At 43.3% G+C, this 12,481-nt stretch overlaps 1 protein-coding gene across 2 annotated transcripts in view; it reads right to left on the bottom strand.

Annotated features, from left to right (window-relative positions):
* Nucleotides 1–2,063: 2,063 nt before the first annotated feature.
* rfk (riboflavin kinase) overlaps nucleotides 2,064–12,481 on the bottom strand; it is a 31,938-nt gene continuing 21,520 nt past the window's right edge. For both annotated transcript variants that reach the window (XM_072516612.1, XM_072516613.1), the window contains exon 4: nucleotides 2,064–5,418. In XM_072516612.1, coding sequence (XP_072372713.1) covers nucleotides 5,288–5,418 — 131 coding nt within the window. In that variant the 3' untranslated portion in view covers nucleotides 2,064–5,287. The remainder of the gene's footprint in view (nucleotides 5,419–12,481) is intronic.

Here is a 12,481-nt window from a genome sequence, read left to right on the forward strand (position 1 = left end):
TTGTGGCCTGCTACGTCCTACACATCACGCAGCAGAGGGGCGGCGTGTTAAAGGAAGATGAACGGCAGTCTTCCTCTGATAGGGAGTGCGGAGGAGGCCGAGGATGGGCAGGGCATGGGACCGGGGCAGGCAAGGGAGGCCGCACCCCATGTGCGTCTGAGCCAACAAGCACGGGACGCTCAAATTGTCTCGAGGTTCACAGACTGGGGGGGGGGGGGGGAGGGACTGGCCATGGGCACGGACACCACATCCATGCCCCCCCCCTCCCCCTCACCGTCCCGCTTGCAACCTCCTCTGTGATTCCTATCTGTATCACTATGGGTTGCGGGCCCTGGGTTGGCAGTAACGGCAGGTCCGGTCCATGGGATGGAGGATGATGACACCCCACTCTGCGATGAGCTCTGCTGCTCCGCCTCATTTAACACCTGACACCTGCACACACAGGAGTTGCACTATCCCTCATCCACTTGGGTGATCCCTGCATGGGAGCTGGCCATTCCATCACACGGTCCCATTGAATCCCGAGGATTGCGGATGGTAGGGTCAGGGGAGTGGCACTGGACTGGTGAGCGCTGGGTGAACTGCAGTCCCTGCCCCCCCCTCCTGCCGTGCCCCATCCACGGCCAGCCCACTCACACCCTTCTGACAGCACCAAGGCAATATTGTGCACAGGTGTTTAATGTGAACAAATATCTGCAGGTTTGTGCCCTAGCCCCAATATCGTTATGGTGCACTGCACCCCTGCCAACCCAACTGCTATCAATCATTCTGGCCTTACAGGCTCTGACCCTACGCCGAGATGGATCCCCAGACAGTACATCAGGAGTCGAGGCGGCCTGCTGCGTTTCCCACCCTGTAACCTGGGTCCCCTTTAGTGGTTGTCTTCTGGGGTAACCGGGACAGGATGGGTTCTATGAGTCTAGTTAGTTAATTGAAATGAGAACATTTTGAACCCTTCATCCTATCTTGATCATAGTTGGACCAGCATTCGGAACCTAGAGCAACTGCATTTTAAAATTCAGTTGTTCAACTGTGTATCACTTGGCTGGAAACAGCCTTGAACCAATCCATGGCTTGGACTGAGTTGCTGCACATTTCCAAGAGGTATTACATTCCATCCCCCAACTATTAACATCCTGGGCGTTGGCATGAGCCAAATTAGCCTCACCATATAAATACTGTGGTTACGAAGAGCAGGGGAGATACTCGTAATCCTATAGAGTAACTCACCTCCTTACTCCCCAAAATCTGGCCACAATCTACACGTCAGGAGTGTGATGGAATACTCTTCATTTGCCTGGATGAGCGCAGCTCCAATGACACTCAAGAAGCCCAACACCATTCAGGACAGTGGCAGTAGATGCACTATTTACAAGATGCACTGCAAGAACTCACCCAAGGTTCCTTAGATTCCAAACCCATGACCCCTACCACACCGAACCAGGATTGTGGAGATGCCGGCATTGATCTGGGGTGAGCACAGTAAGAAATCTTACAACAGGTTTGTTTCAAATCACTAGCTTTTGGAGCACTGCTCCTACCTCAGGTGAGGAAGTAGTGCTCCGAAAGCTAGTAATTTGAAACAAACCTGTTGGACTTTAACCTGGTGTTGTAAGACTTCTTACTATCCAGAACCAGGACAGCAGATGATGGGAACACCACCACCTGGAAGTCCCACACCAAGCCACACACAATCCTGACTTAAAAATTTATCACCGCTCCTTCATTGTCGCTGGATCAAAATCCCAAAACCCCCTCCCCAACATCACTGTGGATGTAGCTACACCACATGGACTGCAGCGATTAAAGTTGGCTGTTCACCATCACCATCTTCTCAAGGGAAATGCTGGCCTAGCCAGTGAAGTCCGCACCCGGTGCATTTTAAAAAAAATCTTTAACTAACACAAAGAAGCAACTTCCGAAGCAAATGAGGAATATCCAAGACAGGGTTTTCCTTTTGAAAGATGCCTGTTTGGAAGATATACTTTTATATCGCCAATAGTCCCACAGAACAAAATAATTATTTGTTTACAAATCAACTTACATAAAGAAAACACGTTCAGTTTTAGCAGTTCTGTCCAGAGTTTATCTTGAGAATATTTCCACTTTAAAATTACAGCTTCCAATTAACACTGTTGTCGAGTTCGGGATTAATCTTCCTTGCAAAACGCAACATTCAATCAGTCTACGCATAACCAAGTACAAAGTTTTCAATGATGGAATTCGTTGAACAGATTTTTAAAAGATACATCAACGTTGATCTTCATTCCGTACTAAATGAATCAGCTTTCTGACAATCTAAACAATGCAAGGGCAAACCACCGAACCAGAATTTAACAATACATTAAGAAAATGTAAATGTGACAAGTTCCATATATTAAAAGTTCAATTTAAGAATCGAAAAGGAAATTATGCAAATTACCAGAATACATGCATGCTATTTGGTCTCAATTTTAAATAAGTGACATATGTAACAATACGTTTTCAGTATGGCTTGTTACTTTAGCATATTTGTTGCACATTTCTCACAATGCATATCTAAGGGAAACAATGGATAGCAACATTTAAACTTTTTATTTTCCCACTCGTGTACAGAAAACGTTACTACTTTTAAAATGGAGAAATGCATGTGGAGTAGTGCAGTGGACATGAGGAGCTATTGAAAACATCACAATCCTTTTCTACTCATATGTGTTTGATGGATATTTTAAAATTGCCCCGTTACCTGCAGGTTCCTGTCTTTTTTGTAAAATCGTAGAAATTTCCAAAACAGCTTAAAACATAATGCAAACTAGTTCCCACTCAATTGCTTTTAAAATCTGTTCACTACTTTTTTCCCAATGGATACATTGCAACATTTTCTAATTAAAAGTAGAATGAGATTTTGCATAGCTTAACACTTACAATGCAGACACAAGATTAAGACAGGTCATAAATTATGTGAGCAGATGGTTTAATTTATTAGATTGAGATTTAATTAAAGCTCCTTAGGCTCTCGTATAATACAATTCCTTTCCTACTGAACTATATATTAAAAATTAACGAACTTTGTATGGTACCATTAGTTCTACGAAGGATCATGCTGTGTACACTGATGTAGGCAAATTCTGGTGGAGGAAAATTACATAAGAGCCAACTTTGTCTTTAGAATCTTTGATGCCATGACACACAGATGTTTTCAGTGCCTGAACTAAATTCTATGCAGTAGAAAAGGGCAAGGGTCTGTTGCACAAACATTAAGAACTCTGGTGGAAAACTGGACCTATAAAAGACAATTGGGGAGCCACTCAACTACTAAACTCCACCGAGTGTCCAATTGCTGTCCAAAAGGGAGCCTGGGGCCATTGAAAGCTTTTCTTATCCTGTGGTGATGAAAGGAATTAGTATTCAGTGGAGATATCTTTACCACTCAAAGGCTACAGAGAACAGCATTTAGCACAGATGGCCCTACTGACAGACTCCTATGGCACTGGCAATGGGAAAATCATGAGCCTTCATAGACAGTGGTTGTTCTTTGGGTACTCTCCAAGGCTGAAAATATTCCTCTCATGTGAATGCCTGGATATTGATCAGTAATATTACGCTACTTTATGATGCACGGGGAAAGACAACGAGACTTCAATTTATCTTAATCCATGTCAAACAGAATGGTGACTGAAATATAAGTTTCAATACCAGAGATTACAGCACAAACCGTAGCCTAGCTTGTGTTGATGCATACTTGATCAAGTGCAGTGCCAAAAGGTATGACTTTCCTTTTGTGATGCCTGACCTTGAAAGTAAGCGGAGGTCAAGAAATATGATTTTAATGTAAATGGGCAGAGTAACAATGTCTGATTTTTCTAATAATATGCATCACAGAGTGCTAGGATGTATGTGCAAGCATAAAGCCTAATACTACAGGGATTCATTTATGGTGTCGACAATTGCCATTTGTTACAGAGAACATTGAATAGTGCTTGAAGCCAGCAAAAATAGCAGCTACGTTTTCTTTCAATCATAGAGAGGAAATAAAGGTGGCAAACAAAATGGAAGAGATATTACAAGTGTTTGTTTTTGAAGATGACAAAAACAATTAAAGAAACTAAAGAGAACAAAGTTGGTACCAACTACCCTGTAATGGGCTACTGGAGAGTAAGATTTGTTTGTAAGATTGATCTTGTGCTCAGAAAAGCAAACTGGCACTCCAAGTTAGCTCAGTTCCTTACATATTCCATGGAAACAGCTGGTCAAAGGGATACAGTATGTTCCTCAGAGAGCCAATAGTTTTTTTTAAATTGCCCAATATGTTTTCTCCCCCAGGAGAACATGGCCTGGTGCCAACTAACCTAGTAATGTATGGTGTCATAATCTATAGGGACAGGATCTAGTTCTTGTTGGTTCATTGATTGAATACACACATAGCTCAGGGCCACACCATGAAACAGGAATATTCCAAACAGAATCCCTAGACTGTATTGAGTTTTGTTAATTTCAGCTGTGGCTCTAGTGGAGGCATTTTCCCAGTTACTAAACTGTGCGGCTTGCTAAGAACTATAGGTGCACAGTTAGGATCAAATTTACTTGTATTTCATGTTTTAAGGTTGAAATATGTACTCACTTTATTCAATTATCTAATTTATCCATTATTCACTTTCTAGGCTCATTGCTGTAGAATACCCAACTGGGCGAGGTACCAGAAGGCTGTCAGCATATTTGCAACTTTTGAGAGTCTCTTGTGGTTGGGGTGGTGGGGTAGAAACTGTTTACAGGGATATTGTTCGGTCTAAACAGATATTAGTGTCAGAAACAATAGGCTAAAAGTGCTGTTTAAGGGTTTAAATAAATACATTATTAACATGCTTGTATGGCTTGTATGACATTCCTCCAACCTCTACATTAAAAGAGGTATTAACTCATCTAAAAAAAATGAATTTATGCCTCATTTAAATTAAGTCAGATGTCATAAGGCACATTAAGCAGTCACCCACTACAGCCATACAGTAATCTTTCAGCCTCACATCATAAATGGTATTGTTCTTTTATCAATTGAAATTGTCAACATTAAAGCATACAAAGTCATCTAGATTTCAGTAGATGCAACTGCACAGCTAGTATCTGAATACATTTTTGTAAAGACAAATAATTTTATTTGAGAGCTTAATTCTGTACGAAATATCAGAGATGCAAAATCTGGTCAAGGATCAGCACAGTTTAAACTATTTTATGCAAGCTTAACAATTGCCGAAAAGGTACATGAAACACAATACAAGGAGCCACAGATGTACAGACTTTGGTTCTACTTTGGTCAATGGCCATTCATTATATTGTTTTCATTTGATCTGAAGAAGTTATCATCCTTCATGCACTGATGTTCTGGCAGATCTAGTTTCTCCTTTGCCTCAGAAATATCACTGTAAATGGCTGTGATCAGAGAATCTGAAAAAAGGTGGAATGTTTAAAAAAGAACAGTGAATTAACAAAAGCAGCAATTAAGATTTAAAAATAAAATAAGTATAAAATGATAGACTGTCAAGAGACCCAGCCAGGAAACATCTGGAGAAGGAACTATTAGCCCATTATGTTGTGCTGGGAGGACATTGGCTTACCTTGTATATCACAGGGTCGTAGCAAATAAGGTATAAAGTAAAGAGCCCACAGAAACATTGGAGCTCAGGTAAAAGTGACCTGGTCAGTTACTCAGAAGTCACGCATGGAGAGCTCGTCAACAGATCGACCACGTGGGATTAACTCTGGTACACAGGGATACTAAGCAACTGGAATGGAGAGCATATACAAGTATTTAAGTGTGTAATAAAGGTGTACCTTTAGTTATCTGTCAATTAGCTGAAAGGAGGGTGTTCAATTGATATTAATTACTGTAGCAGGCAGCTAAACTACATGGTGACGCATCAGAAGGTCTTTATCAGAGACAAACCACACAAACAGTATGGGGGACACGAGGAGTACACCTGTGTGAGAAGTAGACAGAGTGTGGGGGTTGGAATTTGATTCATGTGAGAATTGGGTGTACAGGGCAAAAGAGTGCTCCATATGATACAAAATCAGTCTCCAGTAATTGGTGAGGTTTTCTTTCCTTGTCACTAAACTAGGAAACTGTAGGGTTCTATTATATTAGAAAACTGAAAAAAAAAACAAGTTTTATATAACAGAAAATACTGGACAATCTCAGACGGTCTGACAGCATTTGTGGAGAAGGGAGCTAATGTTTTGAGTCTAGATGACTCCTTGTCAAAGTATTATATACCCCTCAAGTATCTAACTTATAGGAACAACAGGAGCTGATTGGTCAGCAAGTCTAGTCTCCAGTTTACAGTAAACAGTTGAACAGTAAGCTTAAGATAGGGCAGGGCAGCTCTGTATCATGGAATGCCCATCCTCTGGCATGTGGGAAGTTATGGACAGTTCTGGCCTGGATGAGGGCATGTGCAGAGAAGTGTCACCAGCTGCAAAAACTTCAGCTTTGTGTTTTGGATTTCAAGCTGCAGCTGGAGTGACCGGGGAACATCCGTGATGCTGAAGATTATTTGGATAACACTTTTAGGGAGGTGGTCACACCACAGGTTAGGAATATGCAGGCAGAGAGGGATTGGGTAACCATCAGAAAGTCTAGGAGAGTCAAGCAGGTAGTGCAGAAGCCTTCCGAGTCTATTCACCACAACCCAGCTTTCCATCTTGGACACTGATGAGGGTGATAGTTCCTCAGGATTCTGAAGCACGAGCCAAGTTTGGGACACAAGTGGCTCAGCTGCTTGGATGGGAAGGACGAAGAGTGTAAGAGGAATATTGGCAGGGAATTTGATAGTCAGGGGATCAGGCAGGTGTTTTTGCGGTTGCAGCTGTGACTCCAGATGAGTATGTTGTCTCCCTGGTGCCAGAGTCAAGGATATCACAAATCGGCTGCAGGGCATTCTTAAGTTGCAGTGTGAACAGCCAGAGTTTGTAATTCACACGGCTATCAACAACATTGGTAGAGAGAGGAGGTCCTGAAAGCAGATTTTAGGGGGCTAGGTAAGACATTAAAAAGCAGGACCTCAGATGCTGTAATCTCAGTATTACTCTCAGCGCCACACGCTAGTGAACGTAGAAATAGGTTAAAGCTGATGAATGCATAGCTGAAGAGCTGGTGTAAGAGGGGTTCAGATTCCTGGGGCATTGGGACTGGTTCTGGGGAGGTGGACAGTTTGCACATCAATGGGGCCAGGACTAATGTTTTTGCTGGGAGGGTTGCAAGTGCTGTTGGGAAGAGTTTACGCTAATTTGGTGGAGAGTGGGAACCTGAGGGTAGACGTAGATGGGCAAAGATTAGAAATAGCAATGGAAAAATCAGTGAGTGAGTCTAGAAGATAGAGGAAACAAAAGATAAAAAATAAAAGAAAGAATTTGGCAGTTCAAGGGTAACTTCAATGTTAAGGGTTATATAAACAAAAAGCAGGCGAGTTGAGGGTACTGATAAAAACATAACAATGTATCATAGCTTTAAAAGAAACATGACTTAAAGGGAGACAGGAAGAGCAGCTCAATATTCCTGGTTACAGGGTTTTCAGACAATATAAGTTACAGGGTTGTCAGACAATATAGAGAGGGGTATAACACGGGAAGCGAGGGTTGATCATTTTGGTTAGAGAAACAATTTCAGCTGTGTGGAGAGAAATGTTAGAAGGATCATCAATTGAGGCCATACAGATTGAGCGGAGGAACAAAAAAGGTGCAGTCACAGTACGGTGAGTGTATTGTAAATCCCCAGTCAGAGGGAGATAGGGTCAAATATGTAGGCAAATCTCTGAGACATGCAGAAACAGGTTGTCAGAAATAGAAGGGGAGTTTAACTACCCCAATATTAATTGGGATAGTGTTAGGATGAAAGGAATGGAAGGAATAGAATTTGTAAGGTGTATTCAGAAGAACTTTATTTGGCCAGTATGTAGCAAGCCCAATAAGAGAGGGCATATTTCTGGACTTAGCTTTAGGAAGTGAAGCTGGGCAGGTGGAAGGAATGACAGTTGGAGCATTTTAGTGATAGTGATCATCATTCAGTTAGTTTTAACTTAAGTAAGAAAATGGACATCAATAAAACAGTAGACAAATTGGGGCAAGTCCAAATTCACTAAGTTGAAGAGTGATTTAGCAAAAGTGGACTAGAAATGCCTATTTGAAAGTAAATCAGAGTCAGAGCTGGGGGAAACATTCAAATGGAAGGTTCAAAATAAACTTATTTCCACAAAGAAAAAGGATGGAGACAGCCAAATCTAGAGCCCACTAGATGTCAAACACCTTACAGGTAAGGTAGAAAAGAAAAGCTTATGTCAACCACGAGATCCCTATACTGCAGAATGCCAAGAGTATAAAAACAGGAAGGGTGAAATCTAAAAGTACTGTACACACCGCTGTTATCATCAATGGGGCCGAGGTGGAGATGGTTGACAGCTTCAAATTCCTCAGGGTACACATCTCCAAAAACCTGTCCTGGTCCACCCACGTCGACACGACCACCAAGAAAGCACAACAATGCCTATACTTCCTCAGGAAACTAAGGAAATTCAGCATGTCCCCATTAACTCTTTCCAACTTTTACAGACGCACCATAGAAAACATCCAATCTGGCTGCATCACAGCCTAGTATGGCAACTGCTTAGCCCAAGACCGCAAGAACTTTCAGAGAGTCGTGAACAGTCCAGTCCATCATACGAACCTGCCTCTCATCCATTGACTCCGTCTACACTTCCCGCTGCCTGGGGAAAGCGGGCAGCATAATCAAAGACTCCTCCCACCCGGCTTACTCACTCTTCCAACTTCTTCCATCGGGCAGGAGTTACAAAAGTCTGAGAACACGCACAACCAGATTCAAAAACAGTTTTGTCCCCACTGTTACCAGGCTCCTAAATAACCCTCTTATGGACTGACCTCATTAACACTACACCCTGTATGCTTCATCCGATGCCGGTGTTATATAGTTACATTGTGTACTTGTGCTGCCCCGATTTGTATTTTCCTTTCTTTTCATGTACTTAATTATCTGTAGAGCTGCTCGCAGAAAAATACTTTTCACTGTACCTCAGTACACATGACAATAAACAAAATCCAATCCAAAAAGGGAATTAGGTATGACTTCTGGTGGCAATGTACTCGTATTTTGACTTTTGTTGTGGTGGATAGGTCTCTCCTCCCTTGGGTGAAGAGGGTAGAGTATTCGGCGATTGTGATTTCAGATGATGCCCCACATTTTGTGGATTTGATGCGAGAGAGATCCCTCCTAACGCCCGCCATGGAGATTGGATACGCCGTTGTTGGCAGACAAAAGATTTTAAAACACATGTCTTCCATCATTGGGGAATATATTACATTTTTAAAAAGTGAATCCATCTCTTCTATGTTGTGGGAAGTCCTTAAGGTGCTCATCAGGGAGGAGATAATTTCCTATAAAGCAAACATGGAAAGGACTGCAGGGGTGGAGTGGCAAAGGCTGGTGAACTCCATCCTTGAGGTGAACCATCAGTACTCCCTTGTCCCCATGCCAGAGTTGCTGGCGGGCAGGAAAAAGCTGCTGACACAATTTGAGTTATCAACAGATAAGGTGGTGAGTCAGCTGCGACGTTCGAGGTGGGCTTTTTATGAGCACGGGGAGAAGGCCAGTCACCTGTTAGCTCATCAGCTGAGGTGACCAGCTGCTTCCCGGGAGATTGTGCAGATAAGAGACTTGGGTGGATGTAGGGAAGTTGTTTCCATTAGCAGGGGAGACTAGGACCCGGGGGCACAACCTTAGAATAAAAGGGAGTCACTTTAGAACAGAGATGAGGAGAAATTTCTTCAGCCAGAGTGGTGGGTCTGTGGAATTCATTGCCACAGAGGGCGATGGAGGCCGGGACGTTGAGTGTCTTTAAGTCAGAAGTTGATAATTTCTTGATTTCTCGAGGAATTAAGGGCTATGGAGAGAGAGCGGGTAAATGGAGTTGAAATCAGCCATGATTAAATGTTAAATGGTGGAGTGGACTCGATGGGCCGAATGGCCTTACTTCCGCTCCTATGTCTTATGGTCTTATGGTGGCAGTTTAGTTTCTGCCCCACCCAAGATCAACGTGGCTTTTGAAACTTTCTATCGGGATCTTTATAGGTCGGAGCCCCTGGAAGAGAGTTCAGCTATGACTGAGTCTTTGGATGGGTCATCCATCCCATTGGTGGAGAGAGGTCTGAGGAGTTGGAATCCTTGTTTGGCCCCGAGGAAATTATGAATTGCATTGGGTTAGAATTGCATAGGGTTAATGCAGATGGATAAAGCTCCCATCCCTGATTGATTCCCTATCAAATTGTAGAAGAGGTTTGCAGGACAGTTGGTCTCTTCAATATTAGATATGTTCAATGACTCCTTGTTCTTGGGCGGCACGGTAGCACAGTGGTTCGCACATTTTGCTTCACAGCTTCAGGGTCCCAGGTTCGAATCCCAGCTTGGGTCACTGTCTGTGCGGAGACTGCACGTTCTTCCTGTGTCTGCTTGGGTTTCCTCCGGGTGCTCCGGTTTCCTCCCACAGTCCAAAGATGTGCAGTTTAGGTGGATCGGCCATGCTAAATTGCCCTTAGTGTCCAAAAAGGTTAAGTGGGGTTACTGGGATAGGGTGGAGGTGTGGGCCTAAGTAGGGTGCTCTTTACAAGGGCCAGTGCAGACCCGATGGGCCGACTGGCCTCCTTGCCACACTGTAAATTCTATGATTGTCCCAGGGTTCATTGCTCGATATACTTCTAAAATCCTCTATCTCCTTGATCCTGAAGAAGGACAAGGACCCTCCAGAATGTGGGTCATTTCAACCCACCTCGCTTTTGAATGCAGGTGCTAAATTTCTGGCAAAAGTGCTGGAGTTTTAAGCCCCGTCTTCCAGAGGTGATCTTGGAAGACAAGACGGGCTACGTCAAGGGTCGGCAATTGTCAGCCAATGTACATCAGCTGCTGAATATTGTCCTTTCCTCCCTCTCAAGTGCCCAAACCGGAGGAGATTGTTTCTATGGATGCGAAAAAGCGTTTAATATGGTAGAGTGGGGGTATCTCTGAGATTTTCGGGAGGTATGATTTTAGGCAAAAATTCATATCTTGGATTAGTCTACCGTATAGGGGCCCCACTGCTCGTGTTCGCACAAATGCCTCGAGCTCAGATTATTTTCCGCTGAATATGGGAAAGAGGCCGGGCTATCCATCGTCTCCTCCGCTATAGCAATTGAACCACTGCTATTGTGTTAAGATCTCCTGGTAAGTGGAAAGGATAAATTGGGAAGGGAGGGAGAATAGGGTGTCTTTGTATGCAAATGATCTGCTTCTTTATGTTACGGACCCAGTTGCCACTATGGATGAGATAATGAAGCTGCTTAGGTGTTTTGGCCCCTCCTCTGGGTATAAGTTGGATTTGGACAAGAGAGAATACTTTCTGGTTAACCCCCCGGGAGGGGAGCCAATCTGGGGATGTTGCCTTTTCATCTGGTGACATCTAGCTTTTGTTATCTGTGTATGACCAATTATTGGGCCTCGCTCCATAAATTGGGCTTGCACAAGAGGTCCCAAAGGACTTGGAGAACCAAGGCCGAAATAGATTATCCGAATCGGTCTGCCGGAAAGTGTGGAATGTAAGACATCTGTTAAGTTCTTCAAGCCACGTTTTCTCAAGCTGGATGTGTAGGCTGGGCGTTTCAAATTGGAAAGAGTGCATTGTGTCCTATTTTTTAAGGTCAAGGGATGGTTTTCATCCCAGGCCCTTAATCATTCACTTTCACAGCCTTAAAAATCACCAGAAGGACCTGGAAATGGCATGGCGAGGTGGGACCCAATTCCATAAGGGTGTGAAGATTTATTTCTTCCAGAACTTTTTGGTGGCGACTCAGGATATAAGTGAAGCTCGATGGTAACTCAAGGCTGCCAAAGTGAATTACACTACATTTATCCTGCAACCCTGAAAATTGTATCCTGCCAGGAAATCAAGTCGTTCAATAATCCGATTACTGCCTTGGAATCATGAGGGGCAAGGAAATGGTTTGATGGCTTGCAGCTTAGACTAACTCGAGCTCTAGTCTGGACTCTTTCAATAGCAACATGTTGTTGACTGATCATATTGTCTCTAAACCTGTTAAAGGGAGTTGCTATTATTTGTGCTCTGATTGTCTGCTGATTCTCCTGGAGTGTTTCAAGGAGTCTTATTATATTGTCATATCTTAGTCATGGTACATACGCTGTGTGCTTAGTATGTCGTCTTTCTTCCATCATCGAGTGATAAGCATGGCAGGACCAAGTGGCGCCATTACAGAAGGATGGATGGTCGTGGATACAGGCCTTCACGGGTGGGTCTAAAATGCAGGAGGGGCATTCCTTGTTGGCCTTCCTTTTTCTTCTCCTTGTTCTGGAGAAGGTATCCAGATGGCTATGATAGTATGACTGTGGTGTTAATCCTATAGGTCCTAAGTCTTGATGAGGAATGTCCCCTTAAATCTATTGTGATTGTATTCT

Source organism: Scyliorhinus torazame, chromosome 9 (genome assembly GCF_047496885.1).
Source record: "Scyliorhinus torazame isolate Kashiwa2021f chromosome 9, sScyTor2.1, whole genome shotgun sequence".
Lineage (NCBI taxonomy): Eukaryota > Metazoa > Chordata > Chondrichthyes > Carcharhiniformes > Scyliorhinidae > Scyliorhinus > Scyliorhinus torazame.